Source organism: Manacus candei, unplaced genomic scaffold, assembly GCF_025592945.1.
Source record: "Manacus candei isolate 608988 ecotype Guabito, Panama unplaced genomic scaffold, ASM2559294v1 h1tg000037l, whole genome shotgun sequence".
Taxonomy (NCBI): Eukaryota; Metazoa; Chordata; class Aves; order Passeriformes; family Pipridae; genus Manacus; species Manacus candei.
This window is the reverse complement of record NW_026138085.1, coordinates 1,146,481-1,170,686: the sequence shown is the minus strand read 5'-3', so window position 1 is coordinate 1,170,686 and position 24,206 is coordinate 1,146,481. Positions and strand designations below refer to the sequence as shown.

Sequence of the window (24,206 nt, the reverse complement as noted above, 5' to 3'; positions counted from 1 at the left end):
CCCTCCAGGAACGTCCTCCAGGGATATCCTCTGGGGATGCCCTCCAGGGATACTCTCCAGGGATGCCCTCCAGGCTGGTACATCACCCCTGCACTCAGGTGGGTACCACCCCCTGGCCCAGGGCTGCTGTGTGTCAGACCACTGGGAATGACCCTGAGCACATCTCCGAGCGGAAAACATGGATCCCCTGGAGTTTTAGCCAAAACAAAGCACATCTCCCCATCCTCCCTTCCCAAAACACCACTGCTCTTACCTGCAGGCTCTCAGCACACAAGCTGGGGTGAATATTTGGGCTCTGTCCTTCCTGCACGTGGGAAGGACGGGGTGGGAAATGCCTTTTCCACCATCCAGCCGAGCATCCAGAAGAGATTTAACTGCATGTGAGAGCTTCTGGGAATTTGCACTCATTTCAGGATTCAGTAAAACCTTAATCTACAGCATAATCTCTGAGCATCACATCTGTGCAAGGGACAGAGGAATGGGGGGAGCTGCTGGCAGGGGCTTTGTCCCAGCAAAGGCTGCTGGAGAGGCCATTGCCAGGAGGTTGGTGGTTTGCTGGGGGGGCTGGAGGGGTCTGAAGACCCCCAGAAACATGAGGAGCTGCTCAGTGCATGGGGGATCTCTCCTTCCAGGCCTGCCACCATCTCCCAGCTGTGGGAAGAAAGGACCTTGGCAGCAGCAGCAGTCACCCCTTGATGCACTCAGTGCTGTGAAGGAGCAGCTCTGTTGCCCTCAGATGAAGCTCTGTGGTTTTTGGGGGGCTGTGGGAGGGGGTTGGACCAGCCCCTAGAGCAGAAGACACAATCCTGTGGCTTGCATCCTGAACACCCACATGGACCCTCCAAGACAGGCAACCTTTCCCAGGTGGGGACACTACAACCCTTCTCCTCCCCCAGACACCCATTTAAATAAAATTATTCCCTCTGGAGTTCAAACTATGGACAGGCAGGACCTGCACAGACCAGCATGTCACAAGGCTGGGGCCAAGAAATGGCCTGAACCCCTCGGGCTGGATGGGGGCCAGAACTGACCCAATTTTCCAGTTCCTCCCCTTCTCAAGGAGCTGGGGAAGGGATAAGTCAAAGCTGTGTGTCCTGTGGGAAGGGATGCTGCTGCTACCTGGAGAACTGCATCCCAAAGGTGGCACATCCTGGTGCCAGATAGGCTGGAGCTGCACAGGGAAGCACAGGGTACGGGGCAGATCCAGCTGCTGAGTTACCCTGGCCCCACAAGGAACAATTCTTCTAAAATCCCTCATGGAGGTACTAAGAAATCCCTCCTCAGGTGGGGGGGAGCACCAGCTCCTCCTGCAGCTCTTATCCCACACAGCCCTCACAGCTGATGCGGGGTGGATTGGAGCTGGAGGCACATCCTACCACAGATAAAGCATCTCCCCAAACACCCAGGCACCATAAGGAAGCTCCCGAGGCCCAAAGCAGGGCTGTGACTCCGCTGTCCCCCACCAGAGGAGCCGAATCCCCCACCAAAGCCACGGCGAGGTTTCCTTTGCCGCCTGAGCGATGTCTCACATCCTCCCCGACCATAATGGGCTGAAAAACACAGTTCCCCTGTGGATTCAGCCCGTTTCCTTCTATTCTTTAACAGGAAGCTCTGTGAGAGTCAGCCCAGGCAGGCAAACCCTCGCCCTGCGCTCCTTCCCGGCATGGCCAGAGCCTCGGCGGGGCTCCGGAGCCGCAGCCGCCGCGGAGATGCTGCTCCCGTCCATCCCTCTGCTCCTCTGGCTCTTCCTGCTGCTCCCAGGTGAGCTGCTCCACACTCCAGGGAGCGGGAGGTGGTGCTGGATGGGGGGAGCTGGGGAGCTGGGCTTCCCAGGGGGAACCAGCCAGAGCTTTGGAGCTGCCACTGGAAAGCTCGGCCACTCAATTCCGGGGTGGAAGGAGGCAGGTTGTTGGGGAAAATGCAGCCATGCCAGGTTTGCAGGGTTTGCTTGGTGCTGCTGGAATATAAGAACTTGTTTCCTGGTTAACCAAAGGAGTGTTTGGGCTGAGGCATCTGTAGTAAGTGCCTTTTGTCAAATAAGAATAAATGTGGAACATTTAAATGTATGGGACATTATTTTCCTCAAAAATATTTTTTCCTTGACTATTTTCCATTTTTCCTCTCATTGATATAAATACAAACCCCATGTGCAAGAACATGCTATAACAACTCTGCTCCTTCAGGGTAATTCTGCTCTGACTTCTCTTTCCCATGTGAGTCGAGGTGTGGGATGAAGGAGCTAGTTTCCTGCTCCAAAGGGTGACAGGTTGTTTTTTCCTGCATCATCAGACACCTCTTGCACTGCTGACAGCTGTAGTAGCTGGAAGCTGGAATACATTCAAAGGAATATGAAATAATGTGTCTCCAATTCAAAAGTTTTATCATTAAACCATAGAAGTTGCCCCGGGTTACAGCCACTGTGCTGGTGATAATGGGATTTTTTAAAAGGCAGAGAATCAGGGAATGGTTTGTGTTGGAGGGGGCCTTAAAGGTCTTCTAATTCCATAGAATATAGAAACCAATTCCAAGAAGTAAGAAAATGTCTCTCTTCATTAGAGGGCAATGCTGGCTTCAGCACCAGGGGGATGTGTGCCTGAGATCAGCCTCAAGGATCAGATCAAGGGGCTTTGAGGCCCCTTGGCCATCCTGTGGCTTTCCCTAATGCCCACCTAGAATGCTCTTTTCCTCTTAAAACCATTTGGTAGGGTTTTTATGGGACAGGGAGGGCAGGAAAGTGTCAGGCCCCCTCTCTGGCTTGGCTGCCCCATGCCAACATCCAGCCCCTGCACGGAGCAGGACTCCCAGGAGCACTGCCCAAAGAGCCACCTTCCAGGTGCACCTGGCTGCTGCAGCATCAGGTGGACAGGATGCCACCCTCCATCCTTCAGTCCTGAGGGCATCACTTGGTCCTCTGGAAGCAGGCTGCCCAAAATCAGGGGGCAGAGACTGTCCCGTCGATGGTCAGGGCACTGCTGGTGCTCGCTGGGCATCGTCACCTCTCCAGCCCCCCTCAAACCCACCCCCTGTCATGTGTCCTGCCTCCCTTTTCTGTGCTGATCCAACACCTCTGAAATGGCTTTTTTTATTTAATTAGTCATTTTACAGCAAGTCCCCAAGGTGCTGCAGTACCTGGGGGGAAGCTTCAGCACAAGGCAGAGCAGCAGCTCAGCGAGAGGGGCAGTTGGGTCTGTGGTGCTGCTGGTTCCCTGGCACACAGGCACCTGGAAAAGGGAATTAGGGGCTCTGGAACAAGACAGAAGAGCTGAGAGGTCTCCCTGCACCTGGGGAGATGGAGGTCACCCTGAGGAGAGACACAGTTATCTTTGGCTGGACACTGCCTTTCGCCACACAGGCCTTTCTTGCTTTTACTTTATGCAGGTTCAGTATTTTATTAATTTATCATTTCCTAAATTAAGCTTCTAAGCTCTCATGGTTATTTCTAAAGGGAGGTTAAGATACTGTTATTTTGAAATAGCTGAAGTGGGAAGGATTGGAACATTTCCAACTTGTTTTTCCTCCCCCCAGAAACACTTAGCAGAATATTTGTCCAAACAAACCTCTTCCTATGGACCGTTTCCATTACAATGGGCAGGCAGTTTCCAGACAAAAGATTTCCACTGAAAAATTCCTCCTCAAAGCTGTTGAAAACCCAGCAGGATTTTCCCACTCTCCTTATCTGTGCCACAGCCTGTGGGTGGATAATGCCATGAGAAATGTGGTGTATCCAACCCAGACGTATATTGGGATATATTTTTGATATGATCAAGAAGACGGGGTGCAGCTAAAGGACAGGCATCCAGATTCCAGATACATCCTTAAACCAGGCCATCCAGTGCATCCTAAAGCCAATTCCTTGGCCAAAGGAGGGGCCAGCCCAACCCTGTCGTGGTGGTGAACAAGGAAGAGAAAGCAGGAGGTGGTTCAGGGAAATGTTTGTTCACACAACAAACTGCTCCCTTCGAGTAACACGAACCCCCTCCGATGACTCTGCAAATCTCACCAGAGCAGCTTCCAGGAATTATGTCCCATTTACAATAGGTGAGTCAACAGCAGGTGTCCTTGGAGGAGATGGTGCTGGAAACCCAAAGCTCCTGCTGGAAAAGCCAAGCTGGGCAGGGGAGAGCTGTGGGTTGTGTAAAGGCCTCAACTGGGAGCTCTCATGGCTCCACTTCCCAGAGGAGCCCCCTCAGAATGACCCAACCTCCCATCTGAGTCCAGAGGAGGCACCAAGAGGATCAGAGGGATGGAGCAGCTCTGCTGGGAGGAAAGGTTGGGAGAGTTGGGATTGTTCAGCCTGGAGAAGAGAAGCTTTGGGATGACCTGACTGTGGCCTTACAGGACCTGAAGGATCCGACAGGAAAGATGGAGAGAGACTATTGACAAGGGCCTGGAGTGACAGGACAAGGGGGAATGGCTTCAAACTGCCAGAGGGCAGGGTTAGATGGGATATTGGGAAGAAATTCTTCCCTGTGAGGGTGGTGAGGCCCTGGCACAGGTTGCCCAGAGAAGCTGTGGCTGCCCCTGGATCCCTGGAAGTGTCCAAGGCCAGGTTGGACAGGGCTTGGGGCAACCTGGGCTATGGAAGGTGTCCCTGCCCGTGGCAGGGGGTGGGACTGGATGATCTTTCAGGTCCCTTCCAACCCAACCATTCCATGATTTGGGCTTTGCTGCAGACTTATGTGGAGCTGTTTTGGCAGCAGTGGGGGCCCATGGAGGTGTGGAGTGTGTCCATTCACATCCCAGAGTAACCCAGGCAACCCCTTCTGGCACTGGGGACAGCCATCACTGGTCTGGACAGGAGAAGAGATGCAAGGTGGGTGTCCCCTACATTTCCCACCATTGTCAGGCACAATTGCAGGCTCATCACACTCCTGAGGGCAGCACAGCTCTGAGAGAGCAGCTCCACACATACAATTCAATAAGCTCCTCTTGTACATTAGCTGGAAGTGACTCTGGAGTTGCTAAAAATCTTGGAATCACACTGAAATTAGTGTGGTGAGAAATGTGGGAGAAACATGTCCCAGCTGATGATGCACTGGATGGAGACACAGGAACAGTGGGGTTTGTGTCTGCCACTTCTCACAGCCATGCAACACTCCCTGCCTTGTTTTCCCCAGGTATGAAATAGGGATAATAAAATTACCTGTTCCATAAATCAGAGAATTACAGGATGTTCTGAATGGGAAGGAACCTTACAGAACCACAGAATCCCAAAACAGTTTGTGTTGGTAGAGACCTGAAAGATCATCCAGTTCCACCCCTGCCATGGGCAGGGACACCTTCCACTAGCCCAGGTTGCTCCAAGCCCCGTCCAACCTGGCCTTGGACACTCCCAGGGATCCAGGGGCAACCACAGCTTCTCTGGGCAACCTGTGCCAGGGCCTCCCCACCCTCACAGGGAAGGATTTCTTCCCACTATCCCATCTAACTCTGTCCTCTGGCAGTTTGAAGCCATTCTCCCTTGTCCTGTCCCTCCATCCCTTGTCCCCAGTCCCTCTCCAGCTCTCCTGGAGCCCCTTTAGGCCCTGGAAGGGGCTCTCAGATCTCCCCAGAGCCTTCTCTTCTCCAGGTGAACCCCCCCAGCTCTCTCAGCCTGGCTCCAGAGCAGAGGGGCTCCAGAGCATCTCCGTGGCCTCCTCTGGACCCTCTCCAGCAGCTCCACATCCTTCTTATGCTGTTCCCCAGAGCTGGAGGCAGCTCTGCAGGTGGGGTCTCACCTGAGCAGAGTAGAGGGGCAGAATCCCCCCCTCACCTGCTGCCCACTCCTTTTTGCATGCCTAAAGTGCTTTGAAATCTGGGAGTAAAACCCGGGCAATCTCACCAGGTCATTCACCTAAAATCTGGGCTCACATGAAGGTTGTCAGGCCAAGATGCTTCCCCTGCTCTGGAGCTGCTGCTCCTGTGAGACTCAGCACCTGGGGCAGCAGCTGCATGGTACCTTCCTAGCCCTGGAACAACTGCTTCCAGGCAGGGACATCCTTCTTCTGCTCCCCTGAAGCTCAAACCAGGACACTAAAGAAAAGCAGGTGGAAAGAACAGGAGTTACAGAAATCCCTTTGCAAGCAGCCCCTTGCACACCTTGTGTCCTGAACCAGTCCCAGGAGACCACGCTCCTGCATGGTGGTTCTAAACAGCACACAGCAACACTCCAATAAACCTGGGGAGTCTTGGAATTCCTGGAAAGAACGATCAGTTTGGGAAGAAACTTGGAAAGTCTCCTCTGTAAAGTGCTTTGAGCTCTGCTAATGAATAATGTTATTTTTAAAAACTGTAGGAAGGCACAAAGCACAGGCCAGGCTCCAGGTCCCAGCCAGCCAGGATAGGTGGTTCCATCATTTTCCATTTGCAGTGGGCATGGAGTGATTTCCCCTCCAAAATCCCAGCCCCAGTGCCAAGCCCAAGGAGCAGCACAACCAGGAGAAGGGCAGCACTACAAACACCAGGAGCAGACACAGAGCTGTAAAACAAGCAGGTCACAGAGGAAACTGGAACCAGTGCACAGCTGGGAGGGTGGCAGTGCAGCAGCCCTGGGGAGCAGGTGTCTGTTCCCCAGACACCACAGAGCAGTGGGGGTGCAGCCAGGAGAAAAGCCATATTCCTTTTTGCTTCCAGGAGCAACCACCTTACATGATAAAACCAGCCCTTGGCACCTCGTTGATGAGGCAGATCCCGCTCCGTGTTCGTGGTTTCCCCACATTGTTTGTCTCCCGGGTTGTTTTCTACATCCAAGTGGTTTTTAATTGCCTTCCACTAAGATCTGGCTCCCCAGAGAGGACCATGGAATGTGATGCTTGGAGAGGATGCCCAGGCCTGGGCACAGCCCTTGAGGATGGGCGGAGGAAGGCAACATTTTAATTTTTTAATTTTAATTGCTGATGAAATCTGGGATTAATTCCTGCCTCTCTAAACTTTCCATAACACTTTGGCTGAGTCATTACAATTCAGAAGCACTTGGCAGTGAGTTGCCAAAACCCGGCGTGCCGTTTGGGAATTAAGACACTTGAATGCCTCTGTGGATGTGGGACCTGATTTAGGCTGTCAGTTATCCGGCACTTTTCTTCTCTCTCCTCCACAATTTCCACCTGCTCTGTTCTGCTGTGAGACCCTCAAGGCAGAGACACCTTATTTAGCCACTTAATAAAACAGGACCTAGGCTTTTGCAGAGCTTTCTGCTTCTCAGGTTTCCTAGCAGAGGATTTTTTTCCCACATGAAAGTCCTAACAATTGGGTGTTGTTGCTTCTGCTGCTGTTTGCACCCAGGAAACAGCTGCACCTGCATTAAACGGTCGCTGGTTTCTTCCTCATGGGTTTTTTTGACAGAAGTGCCAATATACAAATTGAAAAGGCAATTTTTAGGTCACTGGATTTCTTTTCTGTGAGCTTTTGTCCCTGCAGCCTGCAAGCACAGGGGCACACTGAGGGACAGCACTGCAAGCACAGGGGGACACCGAGGGACAGCACTGCCCACGGGCTCTGCAGCTCCTGCTGCCACATCCCCCCCAGAAGTGCCAGGGAAGGGAAGAGTGCAGGGCTGCTCGTCATCAGGGCCAGACTGTCCCTCTCCATCAACAGTTCTGAGTGGACAGAATAGTCCCTGCAACCCCACACTTGTGCTAGAGCTCCCCCCTGGTGACTCCATGCCTCTATGGGCACAGACTGGACAGCACGAGCCCATCTCGACCCTGATCTAAACCGTGCTGAGGCCTCTCCAGCTGGCCCAGGTCTCTATAGGAGGCCCTGGCAAAGTCTGGGGTTTTTAAAGTCAGTCCATCTCTTTGGTGAGCACCTGGAGAAACCATGCTTTAAATGTCTACAATTGCCTAAAAAAATACCAAAGCAGAAATGCCTAAAATTGACCTTTCTTTTGGTTTTACATCATCCTCTTTTTGAGCTGAGGAGTGAGGTGAGCTGCTGGCTCTGGGAATATCTCAGGTGCCATGAGAGAAGGCTCCACGGAGAGACCCCTCTGCTCTCAGTCTAACACACATCTGACCTCACAGAACTACTGCAAATAACAGCAATCCAAAATTCATAGAATCACAGAATCATAGAATCATAGGTTTGGGTTAGAAGGGACCTGAAAGATCATCCAGTTCCACCCCCTGCCATGGCAGGGACACCTTCCACTAGCCCAGGTTGCTCCAAGCCCTGTCCAACCTGCCCTTGGACACTTCCAGGGATGGGGCAGCCACAGCTTCTCTGACAACCTGTGCCAGGGCCTCCCCACCCTCACAGGGAACAATTTCTTCCCAATATCCCATCTAACCCTGCCCTCTGGAAGTTTGAAGCCATTCTCCCTTGTCCCTCCAGGTCCTTGTCCATAGTCTCTCTCCACCTTTCTTGCAGGCTCCTTCAGGCACTGGAAGGTCACAATTAGGTCACCCCAAAGCTTCTCTTTTCCAGGCTGAACAATCCCAACTCTCCCAGCCTTTCCTCCCAGCAGAGCTGCTCCATCCCTCTGATCATCTTGGTGCCTCCTCTGGACTCTCTCCAGCAGCTCCATGTCCTCCCTGTGCTGTTCCCCAGGGCTGGAGCAGCTCTGCAGGGGGGTCTCAGCTGAGGGGCAGAGGGGTAGAATCCCCCCATCCCATGCTGGCCAAGCTGCTTTTCAAAATTCTCCTGGAAAAGTGAACCAGGGAGCACTGAGCTGGAGCTGAAACGCAGTGGCAGATCCGAGGTGCTGCTGTGCAGCTCTGGTGGGTGATTGGGAGTTTCCCAGGACAGCAGGAGCAGAAATCCATATTTCCCATCGTAAATCCCTCAGTCAGCTCCCCGTCTCCACCTAGAACTGCCCGATCCACTGTGAATCACTGGCACCCAAACACACAAGGAATCTCTTGGCGCTGCTCGGCTCATTGAATGGCTTTGATGTTTATTGCCATTCCAGCTGCGTCCTGGTTATTACTGGGAGCTGTTTATATATCCAGGGCTCTCCGTGGAGGGAGCAGGGCCATGCTGGCAGCAGCACTTGCAGGGAATGTTTTCCAACACCAGGGTCCCCCGGGATGTCTGTGTGGAGCCGCGACACGTGGCGCTGTTTGTCCGTGCCCGTCCTGCTGCCCGGCCCCACAATGGGACTTGGGTCCCTTCCTGCTCTGCACACATCCATCCCACTCCAAAGTAATCCAACCAGGATGCTGAGCACCCTCCCCTAAAGAAAACACCCCATTTAACAGGACTTTTGATTATTTGAGTTGGCAGGGAAGGCATAACATGCAGCAGTGGCCAGAAGTCAGAGCCAGAGCTACTCTGCTTGAAAGTGATGTGTGGATGTGTTTAGAGAAGCCAAGGCAGTTTATTCTGGAGCAAAATACCAGAAGGGGATCTCCATCCCCTCACAGCAAGGCTGGTCACTTCTCTGCAGTAAAGCTCAAACATGCAGACCAGGAGGAGCACCCCTGGTGAACTCCAGGACCAGAGCACTGGGGAAAAAGTGCTTATTTACAACAAACCCAAGGTTTAGGTCTGCAAACTTCTCAAGTTCTCCAGTGTGTCCCTCAGCAGCAGGTTGAGCTGTGGTGGAAGAAAGCATTGAATATAATCCTCTACCTCCTGCCCCAGCACCAGGGATGTGCCAGGGATGTTGGAGCTGTCCCATGGCAGCACAAGGCAATGTCACCCTTGCCCTCACCTTCCTCCCATCCCTAGAGGCTCTGTTTAAGCTTTCAGAATTCTCCTCACCTGCGCCAGAAATTGTGGAATAAACAGCCAGATCATCACCTTTATTCCCCTCTTCCTTTAGCAAAGACTAAGTGCAGACAACAGCTCTTTCTTCAGCAATTCTTGATGCTTTCATGTGCCACATACATGAAAAAGCACCTGTGATCATTTCAGTTATCACAAGCAGCTCCTTCTCCCCACAGGAAAACAAGACAATGGCTCCTGCAAGGGAATTTTGGAGAAAGAGGAGCTGTTTGAGTCTGGCAGTGGCTGAAGGATATTGGCCCCCCATGATGATCTCAGCACGTTTATTTTTGTGCTGAATGTGTGGAGTATCTTAAGGCATTTGCAAATCAATGTCCAGAATCACAGACTTGTTTAGGTTGGAAAAGCCCTCTAGGATCCTCAAGTCCAACCATTCCCCCAGCACTGCCAATTCCACCATATCCCCAAAGTGACACATCTACCTTCCTCAAAAGTAGTATCTCTAACTCTTTAAGAAGGGCAAATGTGTGCCTAAAACATCCTTTTTCTCCATTATATTAGTGGATTTAGTATCTGTCCATAACCCTGTCCGTTATTAGCGTGATGCTCATTTAACCTGCTCTTCAAAACCCCTAGAGAAGGCTATCCCACAAATTATCCAGCACAATTAATTCCTAGAAACTCACTGCCCTTATGTGAAGGCAGTTTCCTATTGCCCAGCCTTCCTTTTCTTTACTTCCTTTTCTGGTCCTGTTCCCAATGGATTTAGAAAACCAACCAGTCCTTTCCTCTCTGTGAAATCAAAGATCTGATCATGTCTCCCCTTTCCTGGACTGACAAGGACAGTTTTGCCAGCCTGCTGCCCAGTAAGCTGGAAGACAAAAACACAGAAAAGATCTGAAAAGTCACATCTGATTTTCACAGCCAAACCCCGTCTGGAAATAAAACACATTTTATTATGTAGTCACCATAGTTTACACACTGTTTTACTTCCTGTTTGGCTGAGATCATTGTCGTAAAGCCTCAGACACAAAAACAATTATGGTTCCAAAGTAGTTACATGAGGAAAATGGGATCAATCAGGAGCTCACTGCACCCAGAGGGTCCTGAGGGGTGAGCTCTGAGCTCCTGGGAAGCCCACACTGGGTGTGAGGGTCTCACTTCAGACACACAGCACTGCCAGGACACTCAGACAGGCTCTGCCAGACACCAACAGCATAAGGACCAACCACAAAATTCACCTCCATCCCCTCTACAGCTCCCTGTATCAAATCATGGCATCCCAGAATGGTTTGGGTTGGAAGGAACCTGAAAGATCTTCCAGTTCCACCCCCTGCCATGGGCAGGGACACCTTCCACCAGCCCAGGTTGCTCCAAGCCCCGTCCAACCTGGCCTTGGACACTTCTAGGGATCCAGGGGCAGCCACAGCTTCTCTGGGCAACCTGTGCCAGGGCCTCCCCACCCTCACAGGGTGGAATATCTTCCCAATATCCAATGTAAACCTACTCTCTTTCAGTTTGAAGCCATTGTGGGGTGTTGTAGGCAGTGGCTTCTCCAGCCACAGCTGGAGAAAGGTAGAGATCCGAGACAGGTCAGAGCAACAGCATGTCAGGAGTTCCTGGTCCCCTCTTTGGTGACAAATAGGGCCTGGAGATGCTCTCTGTCCCAGGTGGCTCCTGAGTGATGTGCAGAAGCAGGTGAGATGCATCTCACCCCCAGGGAGGACAGGTCCTGGCTGGAAACAGGCACATGAGCACTGCTCTGCCATGGCTGGTGCTGCCTTGCTCCCCATGCCACCCCCTGTAAGGGCACTGCTCCTCACAGACCCTGTGGCACTGCAGCCACGTGGCATCAGGAGGGGACAGTGTGCTGGAAGGATTCAGCCTTCCCTGCTGTCCCTTTCTGTCCAAAACCTTTAACTCCCCTGGTGAGATGGATCACCGGTGGGATCAGACTCAGCTGCTTTCTGTACCTGTATTGTCATTTCTTTCATTAATCTTAACCACAGAGAGCACCAGGGTCACCAGCAATAACCATTTTAAAATCCCAATTCGCTTCTGCCTTTCAACAGTAGACTCAAAGTCACCTTCCCAAAGTTAAACCACAGAATCACAGAACATTCTGAGTTGGAAGGGACCCACGAGGATCAGTTGGGTTTGATTTGAGCATTTAAAGTGCATTTTACATTTTCCAGGTCTTGTCCCCAAGTGTGAGAACTGGACATATCTTTTTCCCATTTTCAAGGGCAGCATTTGTAATTGGCATCTCATCTCACCATTGGGGGTTGGACTAGTTCACCTTTAAAGGTTCCTTCCAACCCAAACTGTTCTATTCTATGTTTCTATGGTCAGAGGAGCTGGGGCTTAAAGAAAAACACCCGGGATGCTGAGAGCAGGTAACATGGGGCACTGGGGCAGGGATGCCTTGTCATGAACCCAAAAGAAAACCAACCAAACAAAAAACCCCAAACAAAACCACCTTTCAGTTGAGAAACTGAGGACTCAAGAGCAACACCTACAACCTTGCATGGACCTGCAAGACTACCCACTCCTTCGGGGAAGGCAGCACCAAGTCAGTCCCCAGGGCTGCAACCCCCTCCAGACATAGCCAAGGCTTCATCCAGCATCCAAAGGTACAAATACATGGGACAGAAGGATCAGAGGTAGGAGACAAGAAGGTGAACAGCCCCACTGGCTACTGGAAGCCTTTACAAACCTTGTCCATCCATGCCTTAAGGTCTTAAGGGAATAAAGCCTTTAAACATGTACTCCAGAGTACAAGTCACATACCCTTCTCTGCCAAGACTGAGCTGGAGGTAAACCAGGCAGGGAATGACCCCATGGATTTCTGTGGCCTTCCATGTTTCCCCTGTAACAGAGGCAGATGGCTCCCCAAAGGGTTCAGCTCCAGCTGGGGAGGAGGACACTCATCCTGGCTGGATAAACTCCAGTACTAATTTACTCAGAACCTGCACTCAGTGTTTGCTGCTTCTTCTTTGCAAATGCTTTTGGGAGAACTACCTATTCCAAAGTCATTCCCACAGAAGATCAGGAAAAGCCAAACCACGAAAGGAACAAGAACACCAGTGCAGTAGTGACAGTCACAGATTAGCACCACTAACACTCTTTACTCTTTCATTTCAGGTTCCACAGCCTCCACAAACTCCTCCATCGATGCTGTAACAGGTACCTGCCAGGTTGGGATGTGCTTTATGTGTCTGTTTGGATGTGGATGCACATGGAAATATGAGGATGCAAATGGAGAGCCCACAAATGGGGACCTGATTCCAAACTGCTGAGGCACCTTCTCCCAGGATCCTGCTCTGTGCACATCCACCACCACTCACCTCCAGATCTCCAGGGACACGGGGGCCACTGTGCCCCAGAGGGTGACCTGGTTTGGCCCCCTGTTTGTCTGGAAGAGAGCAAGGCTGTGTTCCAGAAAGCCTGGAGAAAGAGGGATCCTGCCTTGTCTTTGCTCCCTGTTTCCCTCAGCTGTTTCCCAGCACGTTATCCTCTAGGGATCCATGGATCCTCAGCCATGGTCCCTTTCCCTGCTGGTCCCTACAGCCACACCAGTGACAAACCCTCTCCACGGCATCTCTTGCCTCCCTCACCCTTTCAGCTCTTGTGGCCCCACCCTCCCTGTGGGATCACCAACATGGAGCACGTGTAGGACACGTCCCCTCCATGTCCCTCTGCTTGTGTTACAGGTCCACCCCAGCCAACAACACACAGCCCTGAAGTGAAGAACCACACCTCAGGTAACACCCAGCTGGAGACCCAGGGAATGGCTGGAGCTGTGTCAGGGCAGGCTCAGGTTGGATCTCAGCAAAAGGTTCTTCCCCCAGAGGCTGGTTGGGCACTGCCCAGGCTCCCCAGGGCAGTGGGCACAGCCCCAAGGCTGCCAGAGCTCCAGGAGGGTTTGGCTGATCCTCTGGGGCACAGGGGGTGACTCTTGGGGATGGGCCTGTGCAGGGCCAGGGGTTGGACTGGATGATCCTTGTGGGTCCCTTCCAACTCAGCATATTCTGTGACTCTGTGAGCAGAGCAGCTCAGGGCATCCCAGTTTGTAACTGGTCTGACCCTCAGTCCAGCTGGGCCATCCAGCAGGAAATGGGGCTGTGCAATGGCAGGTTAGATGAGGACAGTGGTGGGGAAGAAGGAAGTTTTATGGTGTAAGGGCTTCTGATCCAGCCAAATCACCCCAGAGGGATCAAGGCACAGGTGTGAGCAAGAACAGGGGAAAAATAATTAAATTGAATAGGGAGGATGAGATGGTTGTAGAGTAGAATCATAGAATGGTTTGGGTTGGAAAGGACCTTAAAGCTTGTCTCGTTGCACCCCATCCCATGGGCAGGGACACCTTCCACTGGACCAGGTTGCTCCAAGACCCGTCCAACCTGGCTGATCTTTAAGATCCCTTCCAACCCACCTTTCTGTGTTGCTGTGCCATGTACACAAAACCAATTATACAAGAAATTATCTCTGCAACTCCAGATCCACATCTGTTAGTCCACTTGGATCTTTGGAGACAGATCTGTTCCTAATATGCTTGGGGAAAAAAAAAATCCAAGTTACTCTTCCAAAAGGACCCCAAAAATACCCAAGGAAAAATGTCTAAAAATATCTGATTATGCTTCCAAACCTTGCAGGAAAAAAAAAAAAAAGAAACTTAGAAGAAGCTTGATCCTAAATTCTAATATTTTGATGAAGCATTTGGATAAAAGGAAAAAAAAACAACACACTAACCTTAAAACCACTTTCACCCTTTTCTCATTTTATCAAAAAGCCAAGAGAAGTCTAGACAAGGAACTTGCCTATGAATTCCCAGCTGGTGATCCTTGCAGAGGGATTACTGAAAGCTTTTTCCCCCACATCTTGCTCTGGACCATGCTCTTGCTGTGCAGCTTGGAGTAGCAGGTTGGGGCAGATGATGGAGCCTCCAGACCACTTCAAGAGCTGAATTATTTATTCTTGGAAATTCTGAGTGAAATGAAACGTAAAAGTTGGCATTTCAGACAACACGCAAATGACCACGTGGGTGCCAGGCAGCTCCAGGCAGCTCAAGTGTCCAGTGACAAAAATGCCTTCATTTCTCAAAGCTGGGAAAAAAGCAGTGGCAAAAACCCGACTTTCTCCATGTGTTTGCTGAGCTCTGCCAGCTCAGCACCTTCTCAAAAAAAAAAAAGCAGAAGTTAATCCCAAAGTACAAGAGCCCCTTGACTCTCAGCAGCATGGAGGCTGTTTCCATGCCTGTGCTTTCCCTAGCAGATTATTCCTAACTCTCCAGGGCTCTTGAGGGCTCTTTGTAATAACTGTGCCCTCCTCCAAGCTGTTTCTGAGCAGGGCTCTTTGAGGTAACACTTCACTTCCCCTGCAGAGCTGGCGGTAAAACCAACACCACCCACCAGCCCCAGTCCCACCTCTGCGGGTCAAACTACTACAGCCACACCCTCCACCACCACCACCACCACTCCAACAACACTGCCAGCCTCGACTGGGCAAGGTAAGGATGGAAAACTCAACCTTTTGCTCATGCAGGACCTGTTTGTGCCTCCCTCCTTATCCGAGAAAGACTGGGGACATCAGAAACACTGGGCTAAGTCCACACCATGCTGATTATTCAATAATTCAGCCAATACTGAATTTCTTTGAGTCTTTGCTGAAAGAGCAGCTCAGCTCAGCTCCCTAAAAGGACATGGCTGGACATAGCCAGGATAAGGCTGTATCAGAAAAGCCAGGTCATGCTTTATCAAACAAAGCTTCCCAGAGGAGCTCCAGCCTCCCCAGACCTGTCCCAGCTCACCTCTCAGGTACACTCTGAACTGGCAGCATCCCTTGCTAGGTGGGCACCTTGATGTTTGTTTGGAGGAAAAGTCTCATGCAAGCAAAGGTTTTTACCCCCTGGACACCCAACAGCTCCCCATAGCAGAATTAGTAGCAGCTTTAAGAGTTAATTCTCCTTTTCCATGTTTTCTTTATCTAGATGATGAGTCTAGTGGAAACAGAAGCACAGCAGCTACTTCTCCAGCACCTCAAGGTACTTTGTCCTTCTATAGAGTAACAATAACTTAGATAATGTCATGGCAATCAGCTTGCTTGGCTCTCATGGCACAGGTTATCTGAGCACTAGTCTTTTGGGGTTGAGCCACCATTTGCACCCAAAATCACATCTGGTATCCTTACAAGCAGTGATAAAACACAGGATCACATGGTCTGCTGGGATGAACTTGAGCAGTCAGACGATGGATCTACGTGCAGGAAAAGGGAGCCCTTTTAACATCCTTTTAAATAAATATAACTTTGCTTTTGACAGTTTAACACAACCTGTAAGCACAAATTAAAGAATTTAGTAAAAGTTTTCTCAGGAATAAGGGCAGAATCCCAGAGGTTGGGAAGACTGGAATCTGACAACTCAGCTGATTTCCCATTAATGGTTCAGCCTCAAAAATCTGCAATGGTCAAGACAGAAACTGCTCTGCCTCTCCAAGTGCCTCTCAGATCTCTAACACAAGCAAGATTAGAAACCCATGGTCAGCTGTGCCCACCTAAGGCAGGAGCCCTTTGCCTCAGAGCAGCTTGTTCCTCATCACAGCCCTGATTTATCTCTGAGAAGCTCCATACACCTTTGCTCTACAGCTGCTGGTGCTTCCAAAAGCCAGATCTCCTGTTGTGTGAGACCCAGCATCTCCCAGGGATGGGGTGTCTGTGCCAGGCTCAGCAAACCACAACTTCTGCCCATGGCTAGAAGAACAATTTCAGAATAAAACAAAGAATGTGATGAGCTGTGAAAAAACTGTACAGCAGGAGTCCCTGTTTCTCCAGACTGTTCTGCTCCACATGGCTTCTGACCCAGTTAGATTTGTTATTTCACACCTTTCCCCCTTTTTCTTCTGGCTTTTGGCAAAATCAGATTCCAAAACAGTGATGTTTTGTGCGGGACAGGAACCCCAGGGCAGTGCCAGGAGCTGTGCACACCCCTCCAGGCACCACACACTTTTGGCCAGTGCTGCTGCTGGGAAGGTGGGGATGGGAAAGGAGGGAAGAAGATCCTACTTGACCTGCAGGGCCTGCAGCTGCTCCTTGAGGTCAGTGCAGACACTCAGGCCATTCAACATTCAGCCTGGAGGCAGCAAAGGATGTTTTTTCTCTGTACAAGTGAAACACAAGGACTGCTTTAAATTTCCTTGTACAGGCACTGGAGCAGCTGTCACAAACCAAACAGCTTCCTACAAGCCAGTTTCTCCCACTCAGAACTGGAGTCCTTGCTCAGCCAAACCTCTGTGCTGCCACAGCTAGACTGCATGTGGGATACAAGTTAGTCCAGCTCAAATGAGCTTTACTACTTCCAGATAACCCAGGACAGCACACCCACCCACTTCAAATCCAAAGACAAGCCAAACAGTCAATCCACACCCACATTCTGCAAAACTTCTTCCTCTAAGTGGATATTTTCTTATAAGTCTCAATGTTTATGAGCTATAGAAAATCTATAATCTTCCCAGTTCACTCTTCCAGCCTCCCATTGGTGTTTCTGCCAAAAACCTGCACCTGGGATTGCAGAACCTGCAGAGTTTATACAAGGGCACTTGAATTTTGGTTCCCTGGATTTCTATTTGGACATGGGAAACAGTACAAAGTATGTTTGGTGGGAAGCTTTTATCCTGAGCATGAATTCCACGTTTGTCCAGGTATCACCAGCATTACTGTGACTCCATTCTCCTCTCCAGGTGCCCATTGATTCCTTTGGTTATTAGATGACACTCAAGGACAAGACTCACATTCTGTGTTTCTCTCTGCAGATCAAGAGCCCACGAGAAGGGAGAGAACCACGACAGCAGTGCCTCAAGGCGTTCCCTCCTCCCAGAGAGGTGATCCCTGCTATGGATTTTACAGCCCTTTACTCAGCCAACAGCAAGGCCATCACACCTCTGTCTTCATGGCAGCAGGAGAACAGCCCACGAGTCCCTGAGGGGTGCTGGCCATCCCATCTAGCCCTTGAAATGCCTGTAAAGCTCTGCAGAAGCAGCATTTGGGGGCAGCCTGGGAACAGCAGGTGTGGGTCTCAGCAGGAAGGGTGCCATTATGGGAAAAGGCTGGAAAAGGAGGTAGAAAGGACAAACTCCACCCTCAATCACACTACCAGGGCAGATCTTCACCTGCCACGCTCAGCTTCCTCCCTGGGGTCCCAGCAGGGCCCTGTGGGTGTTCTCAGCTTGTCCATAAAAGGTGCCTCGCCAAGGCAATGGTTTCACACAGATCTTGGTCACTTTGCTGTTAACATTGATTGGCCTGGCCAGGATCCAGCCTCAGTCTGTTCAATAAAGTACAGGTGTGAATTAATCCTCTAGCATTGCTGGGAATGCTCTTCCCAACCTTGGAAGGAGGACTTTGATGTACAGTGCCTTTTTCCCCTCTGTAGGCCCCTCAGAGCCTGTCACCCCCACGCTGAACTCCTCTGAGCCCACCCCGACAGACGATGGATCACCACTGACAGTGGCAGCTTTCGGTAAGTTCTTGTGCAGCCTGGGGAGAGCAGGGGGGGCTGTTTTGCCAGGACATGTTGTTTTGGGCACTCAGCTTCATGAGGCCCTGGCACAGGTTGCCCAGAGAAGCTGTGGCTGCCCCTGGATCCCTGGAAGTGTCCAAGGCCAGGTTGGACGGGGTTTGGAGCAACCTGGGATAGGTTGTGATAGGGGGTGGGACTGGATGAGCTTCAAGGTCCCTTCCAACCCAAACCATTCCATGATTCTAAGTCCTGGACCAGTCTTAGCAGGACAAGATTCCCATGCAAAGAATAGTTTGATTTATTGAGGCCTGGTGTCAGAATCCAATCTGCACTTGGCCAGAGCTTTATGAGACAGATGACATCACCCACAGCCTTTAGTTTGTCTCTCCCTGGTGCTTTGCTTTTTTTCTCACTTTACACACCTTTAGGATAAGATTTCCCAACTGCAGTAGGAACATACTGACTCCTGTCAATCCCCACTGTAATCAGCTGACTTCTGCCCTCCTGGCACTGCCTTATCAATTAAGTATTCATCAATTAAGTATTCATCAGCAGCCCTTTGAAGTTAAAACACAAGAGGATAGTCATTCACTTTAGTGACTATTCACTTCTCTGCCATGCTCACGTTAATGAAAATATTGATTTCCTACCCAAGTTTTGATGACAGTCAAAGTCTCTCTGCTACCCCAGGATCCAGGATGTTGTTCTGTCAGTCTCAGACAGTTCTTTGCTCCATCTCCAGGTGTCATCAGCTTCATTGTTATCCTGGTAGTGGTGGTGATCATCCTGGTCAGTGTGGTCAGCCTGAGGTTCAAGTGTAACCGCTCCAAGGAGGAAGGTATTTGCCCAAGGGGATCGGTCTTTCCCTAACCCACAGGTCACCAGTTTCCATGTTGGATGTGGCAATTCCTAAAAGATGCATTTGAAAAGGTTTTGAAGCCAAACTGGAACACAGATGCAGCAGTCAGGAATGCAGTGTGACCTCCCCTCTAGAGCCCCAGCCCAGCCCCATCTGCACAAGGACGAGTCTCAAGTTTGCTGCAGCTCAGTGGGCAGATTCCCAGACGAGGCAGCTCTTCCAGCAAAAGTCATGGAGTTTGACACTCCTTTTCCCTAGGAATCCTGCTTTCCACTAAGCAGTGCCCACCAGAGGGCAAGGCTGCTCTACAATAAGACAGATACCTTCCTGAAGTCCAAAGGACACTGGTGACTGAACAGGCAGCAAGGCCATCAGGTCCTACCTGTATGTCCCAGTCCTTGAAAGATTTTCCCTAATCAGCTCTCAGGTTTCCCCCATGGTGTCTCTTATCTCATTCAGATTTCCTTTATATCCCTGTACAACGTAATTCAGAATAGAGCTGACTTATTCTATGGCTTAGCTATGATGTTTCTCACCTGTATGTCACCAACTCCAGTTTTTCTCCCTCCAGACAAACAGAAACCAGGAAGCTCCATGGTATCAGAGAGGTAAGGCTGCTCATGCTGTCTGTGTCCAATTCAAAGTGCCTATTTTATTCCAGAGCTAAAGAATCTGCTTTAATTATATCAGGTGGAAGAAAGCATCTCAAAACATCTTTGAGACATCTCTGAGAGCCGATAGAGACAAAGGTAGATGGTCAATATTTTGAGGCCTCCTTTCAAAGCTGCCCTGAGATCTGCAAAGACTCATCACCTTCCCAAACCAGCGTGCTTGTCTTTCTTTGCCTAGATAGAGACTTGAGGTCTAAACTTGTCTCTGAATCTCAAAGCAGTCTCAGGTATCTTCCAAGATGCTTATTATTACTGTTAACCCAGAGAGAGAAGGATAAGGGGGCCCCAGTTTAGAGACCTTTGAAAGAGAAGCATCAAGTGGAGAATAGTCTGTCAGAACCCCGTGGTCCATCACTGCTACCCCAGAAGAGAGGCTGAAGGTGGGAAAACAGCAGGAAACGAGCTGGACGGGACCACAACATGTTGCTCCCACTTTTCCATCTGATAGTTTCCTACCAAAGTAATAAACCCTGCTTTGGAAAGGGGCAAGGGACACAAAGCAAAGTATTTAGGTGCCAAATTTGCATCACCAGCAGTGGTTCCCAAATATCCTTAATGATCGTGATCCAAGTGATCTGAAGCAGAACATGCCAGAGTAACAGACAGAGCCCTGGGGCACACTAATCCCTAAAGTCATCCACTCTCCACTGGCACTAAATGTGTATCCCATTCCTCAGGGTAGGAAGAAAGGGGAATTCCACCTTCCTAAGGCTTGTAACTGACTCTTAAGAGAGACACTGACAATGCATGAGCAGCAGCATCAGATGGAACAATATCCAGGGCTCCCTCTGTGTGACAAATGACCTTAAGGGCCTCGTATGAGAAGTACATAACCTGGTTTTACTACAAGCAAATGAATTGAGTGGAAAGGTGAAAGGGGGGAGGGGCTTTTATTAACTGAAGAGGAGTTCCTTTTTCTTTTTTAATTAAAAAAGGCGTGGCAGGGAGTAGTAAGATGAATGGTTCTGTCTGAACCTGACACCAGGGAACTTTTGCTGCCGGGAATAGGGAAAAACACAAAAAGTAAAGATGTAACTAAACAAAGACCTTCTCTGCCATGCAGTAACCTATTGTGTCCAGGGGGATCCCCCTGGACCAGGTCCAGGGGGTAAGTCACAAGAAGGGTAACACCCCCTCCCTGGTCAGGGAAATAACCTTTTAAGGTAAAACCAGCGTTTAATGAACATGTAACAGCTTATGTAACCAAAAGAACTACAAAAGGTGTGGTTTTCAAACTGGTCCTGTGCTTCCAGCCCCGAGTGGCTTTGGGACACAGCGTGCTGAAATTAAACCTTCTGTTACCTTCCTTTGTCTCACAGGTTTTTGCCGTCTTTCCAAATTTGAAAAAGGGATTTTTCCCACACTAGGACAGGGCTCCCAGTAATGCTCTCTTTGTTCCAGTTCTGGTGAGGGCTGCAGGGCTGGCAGGAAATCCATTCACTGGGAACCAAAACCAAACTGCTCCCTGACTCTGCCTACAAGTAGTGATGCAGGGGACAGTGGTGCTTTCTGTAGGGCACACACAGCTTGTTTGCCCAGAGACCTGGGAATGTGGCACCAAGGATGAGCCTGAATCAGGACAGCAGCTCAACGGGCAATGGAAACCAGTCCTGGTCCTGTGTACCAGGCTCAGCCTTGCCTGTTTGCCTCCAGCTGTGTGCAAACAAACGTTGTCCTTGGAGGTGTCCAAGGAGCGACTGGACATGGCACTCGGTGCTCTGGGCTGGCTGACAAGGTGGGGATCGGGCACAGGTTGGACTCAATGATCTTGGAGGTTTTTCCCAACCTAAATGACTCTGTGATTCTGTGATTTCCTCTCTTGTTCCCCAGAGCAGTTAATACCACCTTCTCTCCCTGACAGCTGCTCAGCAGACACGAGCCAGAAGGACAACAGCATCACTCTGATCTCCATGAAGAACATCAACATGAACAACAGCATGAGTTACCCACCATCAGAAAAGGTGACCCTTTTCAGCCTTGCTTTTTAGGGCGTTAGCTGGGGATCATTTCTGTGGCTGGATAAGAGCATGCCTTTGAGGTATTTCTTTGCTCTCTTATTCCTTCAGAAATATAACAAAAAAACAGCTGCCATCAAACTCCTTAAGGTTCAAACTGGTTCCAGTGAGCCCGGTGAAAAGTTTGGGTGCCCATCTCAGGTTTACCTGAGCTGCCTGAACTCGAGGTGTCAAATATTCCTCATGTATACAGGTGACATGGCCTAGGGCCAGCCAACAAAGCTGGAGTGGTTTGTCATTAAATGAAGAGGTCAGCAGCCTTTGAGAAATCAAGGTCTCGCCCTCCAGCCCAAGCTCACCCACTCCAGCTCCACAGGTGGTTGAAGCACATTCCCTTCAGTGCCCTCACATCCATCCCACATGAGAATTTCACACCATTTTCACTTGTTTTAAAGCTGGGATTGAGTTTGGAAGAACACAATGCTTTGAACTCCCTCTGCCAGCCCGAACAGGCTGCTGATGCACCATGTCTTGTTCTTTTGCCAGGTGCTATGAAGAGCCCAGAGAATGAAGCTGAGACATCACAACCAGCAGTGACTTTCTAGGTTCTTTTTCTTTTTTTTCCTTTGTGGAAAGAGGGAGGGTGGATTTTATATATAAATTATTATGTCCTTTCTGATCAATACATATAGTGTCCTACATAGCTTCCCCACCTGGGGCCTAAGGGCTTTCTCCAGTTACAGCCTGCCATGCTCAGTGGTTGATATCTAACTCTATTTTTGAGATGCCTTCAAACACTCAGAATAAATCCAGCAGCAAGAAGCACCAAGGCACCACCTACTTCACTAGTGGCCTTTACAGTCTGTGCCAGGCAGCCACGGGCTCGTTAATCAGCGTAGCCCCACGTCAAGTCAAAGCTGCGTGTTAGGAAAGCCTGATCTGAAGACCTGAGGAGACTTAAATGCAAAGTTCTAGGTCAAATCCCAGTATGATACTCCAAGCCCCTTATCCCTGGTGCCCTCATTGTCCCCACAGTGGTGGGGATGACCACACCCACCTGCCTCACAGGGTTGTTGTGGGGCTACATTAGTCCATGTCTGTACAGCATTTGGAGAGCCGTGAATTAAAGGTGCTGCTGAAATACAATTTGCTGTCTTAAAGACTTTATTATTAATACCTGAGCTTCAGGCAGGCAGATCACTGCCTTCCCACGTGCTTAAACACTCATCTGAAGTGTGAGGAATGAAGTCTCTGCATAAACAGGGGTTTAGCTGAGTGTAAAACCCAGTGGCCACATGCAAAATACTGAGCTACTTGAGCTCCTGGAGCCTGGCAGCACGAGTGTGCTTGGGAGAGCTTCCATCGTCTCCACCACTGCTTTCCCAGAGCTTCCTGATAGACCAGAAGAGCAGCATCCTCATCCAGCCAGAACCCCCAGCTCAGCACAGCCCCAGGAACCACCAGTGCACCCCCAAGGCTGCAGGGGTAAATACCCTTTTTCTGGAAGATTTCACTTTGAGGACATTAGAGCTTAATTAGATGTTTCGCTTAAGGAGACTTTCTGCCTAAGAAAAAAACCCTTTTTTCAAAGATAGTTGGATGTTTCTTTTCCTTCTGCATTCCAGAGAAAGCTACAGTCTTTTTCTCTGGTCTGAGGAGAAATAAACCCTCACAGTGTTACAGGCCTTTGCTTTGGGGAGGGCCTGGGGGAGGACAGAGAAGATAAGAGGCCTGGAAGGGAACAGGAGGTTTTCTCAGGCCCAGCACTTTTGCAGCTGCTGCAGGTTCTCTTTGGGAGTTTTTAGCATTCTCGACTTCAGAATAAACCTTCTGAATTCTTTCCACTGCCTTGGCATTTTTGGGGGTACCTGCATGTATCTTACCTCACAAAGGCACCCCAAGGGCAGCCCTTCATTGGGTTCCCCAGGGCAGTAGCTCCTGTTTGGAGCCTGCTGGTCACAGCCTGAGCTGGTTCAGCCCCAGCCACACTCACTCACCACCTTCAGCAAAATCCTCACAGGAGGAGAGTGGGGATGTCCATCCCCAGCATGCACGTGAGAGAAATGATGCCCCACTGGGTATTTCTGGAGGTCTCAGCTGCCTCATTCAGCAGAGTAAGGTACTGAAGCACTAACCCTGCACTACCTCTGCCCATCTTCACCGTGACTCCTGCTTGGAAGCTGCACCAGTTCCACCAGCACAGACCTTGGGGGAACCTTGTCTGTGCAGCAGCAGCACAGTGAGACACTGGCTCCCCTGACAGGAGCAACATCATCCGTCAACCCTGAAGGTAAACTGTGACATTAGGGAAAAAAGGACCTAGCCAAGCACTCATAAGGGGTATTGCTGCACACATTCCCCTGCACAGTTCAGTGAAACATTGTAATTGAGCCTGATTTAATCTAATAGGATGGATAAGAGATGTTTGCTGGCATGTGCAGTGTGGGAGGTAGCTGTGCTTTGCAGCTGGCAAGGAAATGTTCAGCAAAATACATGCAATGTTTTCACAACTCATGCTAAGAGCTAACACATTTTCTACCTTTAACATCTGCACCAGGGAGTTT

At 50.2% G+C, this 24,206-nt stretch overlaps 1 protein-coding gene across 3 annotated transcripts; it reads left to right on the top strand.

Annotated features, from left to right (window-relative positions):
* Positions 1–1,620: 1,620 nt before the first annotated feature.
* Positions 1,621–23,489, top strand: ECSCR (endothelial cell surface expressed chemotaxis and apoptosis regulator). 3 transcript variants are annotated; one of them, XR_007905585.1, is made up of 11 exons: positions 1,621–1,761; positions 12,790–12,831; positions 13,359–13,409; positions 15,029–15,154; positions 15,635–15,688; positions 17,451–17,519; positions 18,071–18,157; positions 18,900–18,995; positions 19,588–19,624; positions 21,549–21,725; positions 22,189–23,489. XR_007905585.1 is itself a non-coding variant. In XM_051793821.1 (11 exons), the coding sequence occupies exons 1-11, from the start codon at positions 1,710–1,712 to the stop codon at positions 22,195–22,197; spliced, it is 723 nt and encodes a 240-aa protein (XP_051649781.1). In that variant the 5' UTR covers positions 1,621–1,709; the 3' UTR covers positions 22,198–23,489. The 3 variants fall into 3 exon arrangements, 1 of the variants encoding a protein (XP_051649781.1); XM_051793821.1 differs by having other exon boundaries at positions 21,549–21,648; XR_007905586.1 differs by lacking the exon at positions 13,359–13,409.
* Positions 23,490–24,206: the final 717 nt, after the last annotated feature.